General features: G+C 37.8%; 1 protein-coding gene across 1 annotated transcript; it reads right to left on the reverse strand.

Annotated features, from left to right (window-relative positions):
• Window positions 1-5409: 5409 nt before the first annotated feature.
• On the reverse strand, window positions 5410-9782 carry LOC133732786 (nudix hydrolase 14, chloroplastic-like). The gene is made up of 10 exons (XM_062160370.1): window positions 9767-9782; window positions 7935-8000; window positions 7666-7749; window positions 7324-7380; window positions 6986-7220; window positions 6783-6888; window positions 6619-6696; window positions 6428-6520; window positions 6166-6258; window positions 5410-5494 (listed from the first exon to the last, which is right to left on the reverse strand). Exons 1-10 carry the CDS (start codon window positions 9780-9782, stop codon window positions 5453-5455), a joined length of 870 nt encoding a protein of 289 aa, XP_062016354.1. The 3' UTR covers window positions 5410-5452.
• Between the last annotated feature and the right edge of the window lie 395 nt (window positions 9783-10177).

A 10177-nucleotide genomic window follows, 5' to 3' on the forward strand; every position in this document is an offset into this window, starting at 1 on the left:
TTTAGTGTCATGCAGAAATCTATGCCATCCTTGTTTCTGGGCATTGATGAGTCAAAGTTGCATTGTGAGTCATGTGTGTTAGCTAAAAGTCATCGTACTAGTTATCCTTTAAGTACTACTAGGAGTTCTTTTCCTTTTGAGCTTATTCATTCTTATGTATGGGGACCTTCCCGTGAATCAACCTTGTCTGACAAACATTGGTTTGTTTTGTTTATTAATGATTATACCCGTCTTACTTGGGTCTCTTTATTGAAACACAAATATGAAATTTTCTCTGCCTTCCAAGAATTTTTTGCTCTTGTTCAAAATCAATTTGGAGCCAATATTCAAGTCTTTCGTTCTGATAATGGGGGGGGAGTTTGTCAATTCTCAGTTTCACCAATTCTTTCATTCTCATGGGATTGTTCATCAAACTACTTGCCCTCAAACCCCTGAACAAAATGGGGTGTCAGAAAGAAAGAATCGTCATGTTCTTGACATAGCTCGGTCTCTTCTATTTAGTGCTCATATGCTTAAGTATCTTTGGGGAGACGCAATTCTCACTGCTTGCCATCTCATCAATAGGCTACCTTCTTCTATTCTCAATGGTCAAAGCCCCTATGCTGCCCTTTCAAATCATGTGTCTGTCCCTTCGTTTTCTAATCTCCCTGCTCGTGTCTTTAGGTGTGTAGTGTTCGTCCATGTCCCTAAGAATCAACGGTCCAAACTAGATGTCAGGGCATTAAAGTGTGTATTTATGGGCTGTGGTGTTAATCAGAAGGGCTACAAGTGTTTTCATCCTCCTACACATAAAGTTTATGTTACAATGGATGTCACCTTTTATGATGATGCATGTTATTTTTCTTCCACCAATCCTTCACTTCAGAGGGAGAAACACACTTTTTTGGAAGAGAAGTCTTGTGAGATTAAAATTCAGCCAATTGAAGATGATGATCATGTAATTTCGGGTCCAACGATCGATCACCAGAATGCCAGCGATCGATCACTAGACAAGTTCGAAGAAGACAGTAGCCAAACGATCGATCGTTCAGCGAGGAAGAAGCTCCCAGTAGCAAAACAATCGATCGTTCCATTCCTAGCGATCGATCACCAGAAGAACCAGAACACGACGTTAGAAATTTAGCAGTCCAAGAAGGCCAAGCTCATCCACCCCTCACAGATATAGATAACCCTTGCCAACCAATCCCTGAGGAGCGTCCCAATCTTGAGGTTAGTGGTGTTTTTTCTAACTCTGATAATAGTGATAGTGTGTATGTTTTGCCTCCTAGGTCCACCCGTGGTAAACCACCTCGTCAATATGAACCAAGTTTAGATGTTAAGTCTAAATATGTCATAGCTAACTTTGTATCCACCCATCGGTTATCCAAATCCATGCTTCATTTGTGAATCAAATATCCTTTATATGTGTTCCCAGTAAAGTGCAAGATGCTCTCAAGGATCCCAAATGGTCTCAAGCGATGAATGAAGAGATGGAGGCATTGGAGAAGAATAATACTTGGGAGTTGGTGCCACCTTCCACAAGAAAATAGAGTTGTTGGATGTAGATGGGTGTTCACTATCAAACACAATGCAGATGGTTCAGTGAACAGATATAAGGCAAGACTTGTTGCAAAGGGATATACTCAAACATATGGCATGGATTATGAGGACACCTTTGCTCCAGTAGCAAAGATTAATACTGTTCGAGTGTTGATGTCTTAGCAGCTAATCTAGATTGGCCTTTGCAACAGTTTGATGTGAAGAATGCCTTTTTACATGGAGGGTTATCTGAAGAAGTCTATATGGATCTACCACCAGGATATGAGGCAAGCACAAGAGGAAGATTTGTGTGTAAGTTGAATAAGTCCTTGTATGGACTCAAACAATCACCATGAGCTTGGTTTGGTAGATTCTCTCAAGCCATGTGTCGTTTTGGGTACAAACAGAGCAACTCTGACCATACGTTGTTTCTGAAACGCTGTGAAGGTAAATTAACTGCCTTGATTATTAATGTCGATGATATGATAATTACTGGTGATAATTCAGAGGAGGTTGAAAGATTAAAAGATCTGCTTGCATCAGAGTTTGAGATGAAAGATCTTGGTTCTCTTAAATATTTTTTGGGGATTGAGGTCGCCAGGGGGAGTTCATGAATTTTCTTGTGTCAGAGAAAATATGTGCTTGACTTGTTGACAGAGACATGAATGGTAGGTTGTAGACCTGCTGATCGATACTCCTATTGAGCAGAATCATAAACTAGCTGAGTACCCTAATCAAACTCTTACAGAGAAGGCTCGCTATCAGAGGGTAGTTGGAAAATTAATCTATCTCTCACATACTCGGCCAGACATTGCATATGCAGTTAGTGTTGTGAGTCAATTCATGCATAATCCAAGTGAAACTCATATGGAAGCTGTGATCCGTATTCTGAGGTATTTAAAGTCTGCACTTGGAAAATGCTTGATGTTTTCAAAGCATCACTACTAGAATTTTGTTCGTAGACATCGGTTCTGGACCGATGTTAAACTAATTTTCGACCGATGTCTTAGTGGGTGTAGAGAAAAGTATAGACATCAGTATAAGCGCGTTTTCAACCGATGTTCCAGACAACAACCAACATCGATTCTAAAAAACAAATCGATGTATAATCGTTATAATCATCATATTTTTGTATGTTAGGTATGTCTAATTCTTCATATTTTCACATTTTATGCTTAAAAAAATATATGTCGAACAATATCTACTTGAACATTTGCATCGATTTCTATTCCAAAAGCGATGTCCAGTACACTTGTAGACATCAGTTCCCATGAGTATTGTTTGTTCGTGGTCATTTTTACATGTAGGTTGCTACATTATTTTCCTAGGAACGATGTCTGTATCTTTATTCTACATCGTGTTTTTATTCAGAAATGATGTTTGTTTTGAGACTGAACATCGTTTTCAATTAAATAAACCGATGTTCAACGGTATTATTTACGTCGACTATGTTTATTCAAACTGATGTGTTAGTTCATTGAAGACATCGTTTATTATTTCCAAAACCGATGTTCACCTTTTGACCACACATCGGTTTACTCTATGGTAGGTGATTTGTATGTTCATAATAGATTACGGTTTGGTGATTAGAAATCGATGTGCAGTAATTTTGATTACATCGATTTTGAGTTACAATTCGATATATTGATAATCATAGGACATCAATTTCATTTTTGATACTGATTTCTAATCTCTCAACAGACTTCGTTTTCCTTGGCATTACTGTTTTATTATGCTTTAATACACTTCACTTCACTTTGACAAGTATGATGTGAAAACTTTGCATTTAGCTATTGCTGGGAAAAAAATTGCATTTCTCATCATCCAAAATAAGGGGCTTTCCCATTAATTTTCTTTCCAAATTCATGATTCAACATAATTCACAAAATAAACCCCTAAACTTACAAAAGCTAGCTTGGAAACATACGAGCAACAATGTACAAAAGTTCCACACCAAGCTTTGCTTCAAAGCCAAAACTAGCTAGCCTTACTACAAAAAACATCTTCGCAGTCACATTCCTACATCAAACTCTGTATATAATCAGCCACTTCAATGCGCACCTCGTCAATTTGATCAGGGGATGTGACACCATTGATAGGGTCAGAAAACTCTGCTACAAGTTCATCTGCAACCTGGAATACTCTAAACTCTTAGACTTACAATAAGATTTCAATGAGAACTTGTATAATCTGAAAAATTGAATGGCTGTAACTGAGCTAATGGCACTTGCATGCCAATAATACAACTCCTCAAAGGATTGACCATGAAATGAAGGTATATTATAAGCTATAACTTCATACAGCTTATCAGTTAATAACATGCAGCAGACAACTTAACACTTAAACAACTGGTTATCTTTTGAAAATGACTGTTCATGCACAAAGGGACACAAAACTTGGATAAGATGAGTTTTTGTATCCTTAAAACCACGGATAACTCCTTGAAGAACCAAAGATGCTACAACTGCAGAAGCACCAACTTTATGAGTAATCAAACAGAGAGCTCAAAAAAGAGCAATCTCTCACTTCCCTATGACCTAAATTGATGTAGTTTAGTGACTTTATATCTTGAACATGTGGTTTGGTGTGAGTCTTAGTGACTCCCAGATCAATCAATGAGTTAGTCACTTTCCTGTTATATGGAAGATGCTACACTTTAGCAAACCCCACATTAACCAAGTGGGAATGCAATGGTGTGGTGCATATACTAGCTCTGCCTGGACCACTGTGACAATAACCAAAGGAGAAACAGACAAAAACATTACAAATTTCCCTTCTAGATATCTATTCCAACTTTACATGATAACACAGAAGCAATGCAAATTTTCTCTTAAAAAGATAAGAACAAAGGTTTTTGAGATTTGTTCAAAACAAGCTAGAGAAACAATTGGAGAAGTGAAGCAGGTTGAAAGATTTAGAATAAAGCAAATACAAGGTAGGGAGGTTCAAAATGAATAACAGTAACATATATATGGTACAATGGTAGTACAGCAACGCATTTCAAATCCTCCATGCCAGGACCTACATTGATCCAAGAAAATGGATGCTTTACATTAATGTGATTCCGACTACTCCGGAAATATGTTTACCAAGGCAGAACTTTCAGTAAATCTGATCCGTTTGAATTTTGCCCAAGCAACTAAACATATACTGCCACTTAAAAAAGAACTTATCTTTTAGCTCAGTTCATTCCCTAGTCTCAAATTGCTGATCCGTATAGCATGTGATCCAAGTACACTAATTCAACTGCTAACCCAAAAAGATTGTGCAGATCCAAAAGCATAACTCCAGGTACAACAAAGTTAAGCCAACAAATCCATAGCAAATATAAGATTCAGTCTTTTTGCTATAAAAAAAAAAAAAAAGATTAATAGTATGACCCCAGCTACAATTGTAAACTAAAATTTGAAGGAAAAAAAAGATTAACATACCATAACTAATGATTGAACAAGAATAGAAGCGAATTGGTATACTCACAGATAAGATATTTTTATTTGGATTTAGGGGTTGTTACCTGGCCATATCCAATATCAACTCCATAAACAAACAATGCACCATACTGAAGTAAACAGTCGGTAAATCCACCAGTTGACCAGCATGAATCAAGAGCTACTTTGCCAGTAATATCGATAAATAGCAGCTTCTAACTTATGTCCTGCTCTGCATATACAAAACAGAGGAACAAATTAGCATAACAGGTCTTACCAAAGTTCGAGCATAAAATGACACAAGTAGCTGTCAAGTGTTTACAAATGAACAACATAACTGAACAATGCTCTTGAAATGAGGATCCTGAAATCCAGCTTACCTACCAATGTTGGAATAAAACACATACTACTTGTTCGTTACAAGAGTTGATTAGTCTGTAAATGTGAAAAATTAAGAAGACGTAACTCAAGGCTACAAAACTGAATATAATCATTACAAGAGTTGATTAGTCTTCTTGTTTTAGGCATATGCCAGTCTCTTCTTCCACCTGGAGTGTTATAATAAGAATAATGTAACTTAGCTTTAGGTTAAAGTTGTAAAACTTGCATCTTACACTTAGTACTTGACTGTTGATTATCAAAAGAAGCAGAAAACAGTCAAACAAATAAAATTTCAAAAGATTCTAAAAAGCAACATACTCAGGATCGATAGAAATATACAAAGACAAGTAGGAAAAATAAAAGTATTGAACAAGGCATATTTGCATAAGCAAGAACAAGCAGTAATGAATCTCAAGAGTACCTTGTAAAGAAACTAGATTGGTTTTTCTGAGGACGAAACAAAAAGGAGAAAACCAGTACCAAGTTAAAGAGAGGAAAAATATATAAACAAGTAATAAAACTCTCCAAGACACAGGGGCCGGAGGAAAAGCATATTATTGATCACTAAAAAGCTTATGGTTTTGTGGTGATGATGGATATGGATAGCCATGAACTATAACCAACCACCCGTCTTTTTTGGCTCAAGCAACCATCATATATTATTGGAACAATAATCTTTTTAATAAACCAAAACCATAGCTTGTGGTTTAGAAGGAATCTAAATTAATTTTCAGCTGATTACATGAACTTTCCAAAATACAAGCAGAAAGAGATATGACACAGCAAATATACATGGCATTATACATATATACATATTGAGAGAGAGAGAGAGAGAGACCTCACGGATTGCGGTGCCGAGAAAATCACCCTTGTCATCATCCAACATTCCAGCAGGCAACTCCAGTATGATCCTTCCAACAGGTACTCTAACCTTCGATATGCAACAATTTTTAATAGGGTTTGATTACATGGAAGTACAATGCCGTAATTTCTTTTTGTGATAATATAGGAATTAGGATGAACGTGATTTTCCGATTTAAGTAAAGCATCATAATGTCATAACAGATACTCTAAAACACCAAAATGAAATGAAGAGCTACCTGTTCAGTAAGAACAGCATAAGCCTTGCCCTCCGATTCCAAAAGTATAAGCACAGCTACAGCCGGTCCGCGTGCAAACACAATACCTGGAACCTAAATATGTTTTAGTTTCACAACAAACAAATCAACAACTATGGCCACCAAAATATACCATTAGAATAAAAAAGACAAGTATGTATATGACTAGATACCTTTTCCCCTGTTTCTTTATCAATCACATCTGCTTCAAACTTCAGAAACCCAATCCTCTTTCCAAACATATCCACACCCTATTATAACCCAGCTGATCAGTTCCAAGACTATGAACTTATCAAAACCAAATCAATTCAACCACTTTAAAGAAGGACTGGATCACCTGAATTAGAACTCGTTTCAGAGCCAAAGAACCGTCGCTTAGAATCCCAGTTTCACTCTCCATGTTCTTCAGCCACTGCTTAAACAAAGACGAATCAATAGCGCTCCTGCAACGTTTTACCATCATTATGAATACTTGGGTTCAGTTTATATCCGAAGTTTTAGACTTTTCTGAAGAACAAGGAAGGGAAAAGCGTGACTGGCCTGAACTGGGAGGAGGAGATGTGGGGGGCGGCGACGATCTGGACGGGCTCGGCGGCGAGTTGACTCGGGAGAGTGAGGGAGTGAGTCAACGGTGGCGGGTCGGATGACATTTTGCAGGAGAAGGATCGAAGGGCGAGGAGTGTTCTGGGGAGTGTGAGTGTGAGTGTGGTTCTGGGGATCAACGACATGGAAGCTTGAACGAGCTTGCTACAACCAACGGGGAGCAAGTGCCCATCTCAATAACAATGCAACACCCAAAACAGATCACAATGTTGGCCAAACAAGATCATAACTTAGTCCAAAAATGGCAAAATAAAACTTGGTCAGAAGAAACTTACTTGTAATCAATCCCAACCAGCACAGAGGCTCCAAGAGATACGAATACCCACCATGGCCTACAAAAATTCAAAAGTAAATAAATAATCTAAAATTAAATAAAAAATCCAACTATAAATTACAATTGGGACTATGTATGACATTTCTGGAGTAGCCAAGTTCTTGGTAGTTATGTGTATTCAACATATATAATGGTCTAAAGTATCTAAAACTAAAAAAAACCTGATATATAGAAAAATACAAGCAGTTCAAATAACAAATCTAGATTAGTGGTACCTGCAGATGTAATCAAATTTTGAGCATATATGCTTTCAATTAAAATGACCTGAGAAAAGGAAAAGTACCTGAAGAAGCAACTCGAGTTGCAAAAAAAGACACTGAAGCTTTGTGAAGTAGATTTTCAAATTCAATCTTTTCTATCAAGTAACCTGCAGTTGACAAAAGAAAGTGCTAAAATAATGAAAGAACAAAACATATGTACAAATAACACATACAAATGAGCAGCTTAATCCAGCATCCTCACAATCAAAACAAAACATTTGAAATAAAAAGATTAGGTTTTGATTCAATTGAGCTAAAAGAAATCAGAAACAGAGAGAGACAGAGCCATTACGTAGTCCCTGAAAGCCAGCCCAACTTCCATGCTTCGGAGAATCTCCTCTGTCAGCTCCAAAGAGACCTTATCTTCTCTTTCTGGTCCACCTTTTCGCACCCAAAATTGGAAAATCAAATCCCTAATTCTCTACTGATTGAGATCAAATTTGAAGACGAAAGCTTTGAAATTTCGGTTATCTGCAATTTGGGGAATGCTTGACATTGCTTATTGCTCCATCTTATTTCGAGGAATCGGAAATTTCAGAGCAGCCCTTCGTCTCCTGCCACAGTCCCGCCGTCTCTAACCTCTGGACAAGGTTGGGTTTCTTTTGCCTTAAAACCCCGACTTAGCGGTTTAAGGCTGCAACGGCTACAAGCCATGAAATCGATGTAGGTCCTCATGTTTTCGCCCAAAATCAAACAAACTTCACAAATGAAAACATGGAAGAGCAAAAAATAAAAAGAGGGGCTCGAGTAAATGACCTGCTTGTCGATCACAACTCTGAATAGTCGCTCAACTCCCCAAATGCAATCGCTCACAAGCTAAAGAAGAACAATGAACCACAACGAACAATCAAGAGCTAAAAAGACTGAAATCAAATCCATATGAACGAACAAAAGCTATGAATAAGCTGAGAAGCCTATTCATAAACACAACAAATCTCCCACAAGCCTGATACCATCAACAAGTAAAACGACTGAAATTGACTCTATCATTTACATATATAGAACTAGAACAATACGTACTAAGATTACTTCGTCTCCGACCGGCGACTCCTAGAATCCTTCGACAGGCAAATCATTCGAATCCCACAACAGAGTCGTTCTCTGAAGTGAGTCTCGCCGACTGGCCGCCGCTCTCTTGCTTCGATTCTAGAGGCTAAGACGGAACGGCGCTGTTTAGAAATGCTTCGATGAATAAGCTGAGGACAGACTGGACAGAGTCGATGCCGGACTGGACGGAGTTGATGCCGAAGAAGCTGAGGACGTAGATGAAGGAAGGAAGGGAGGAGATGGAGGTAGGGTTTGGGAGGAGATCCAGTTTGGGGTGAGTTCAGAATGAAGGCGAGTTCGAGTGAGATGGAGGCCGCGCGAGAGCTTAGGGTTTTCTGTCCAACTTTTGGGATCGGGCTTTAATTTTTTTTTCTAAGTGTGAAAGTTTTTAGATTTAGTACCCGCTTCTTCAATTCACTTAAAACACTTAGCGCGTTTTGCAAAAATAGGTTCCCGCAAATTTTCAAACAAAACTTTTAACACCGGTCATTTTAAGACCCGATGTTAATGATATACATTTAAATCGGTATTTTTGTAAAACGATGTTAGATTAGGTTTTTACATCCTGTGCAAGTCTGACCGATTTAAAACATGCGATGTCTATGAACAGATTTCTAGTAGTGCATAATCATCTGGATGTTAGTGGTTATACAGATGCAGACTGGGCAGGTTGTGTTACGGATAGAAAATTCACTTCCTGTTACTTCACTTTTGTAGGTGGTAATCTTGTTACTTGGAGAAGTAAGAAACAAAAGGTTGTGGCCAGGTCAAGTGCTGAAGCAGAGTATAGAGCTATGGCTCATGGAGTTTGTGAGTTACTTTGGTTGAGAAATTTACTTCGTGATTTGGGATTTAAACCCAAACGAGCCATGGATTTGTATTGTGATAATAAGGCAGCGGTGGATTTTGTTCACAACCCAGTACAACATAACAGAACTAAGCATGTTGAGGTCGACAGACATTTCATTAAAGAGAAGCTTGATGCTAAGCTTATCTCTTTTCCGTTTGTCCACTCAGAAGAACAGTTGGCTGATGTTCTCACTAAGGCAGTATCGAGTAAGGCATTTCATGACTCACTTAACAAGTTGGCCATTTGTGATCTGTATGCGCCAACTTAAGGGGGAGTATTGGCGTGAGTCATACTTACCTTATTTATGTAGATATTCTGTAATATTCTATGATATGTAATATTCTGTAATATCTGTAGTATTATTTGATTTACTACTTGCCTTAGGAATAATACTTGTCTTATTAGGCACAATTGTAATTTGTATATCATTCCTTCTCGTAAGGTAAATGAAATAGAGAATTATTCAGCCAAAATCGTCTCTAATTTTTCATTATATTTTGACTATTAACTCCCAGAGAGCTAGAAGGAAATTTGATGCAATTAACTAGATTGGACCCCTCCCACCAATCTGAATCCATGCAAGGGCAAATGGAGAAAATTAATAAAGTTACTGGCTGGTAAGCATCTACAAGTAATGA

The sequence above is a fragment of the Rosa rugosa genome, chromosome 1 (assembly GCF_958449725.1).
Source record: "Rosa rugosa chromosome 1, drRosRugo1.1, whole genome shotgun sequence".
In the NCBI taxonomy this organism is placed as follows: domain Eukaryota; kingdom Viridiplantae; phylum Streptophyta; class Magnoliopsida; order Rosales; family Rosaceae; genus Rosa; species Rosa rugosa.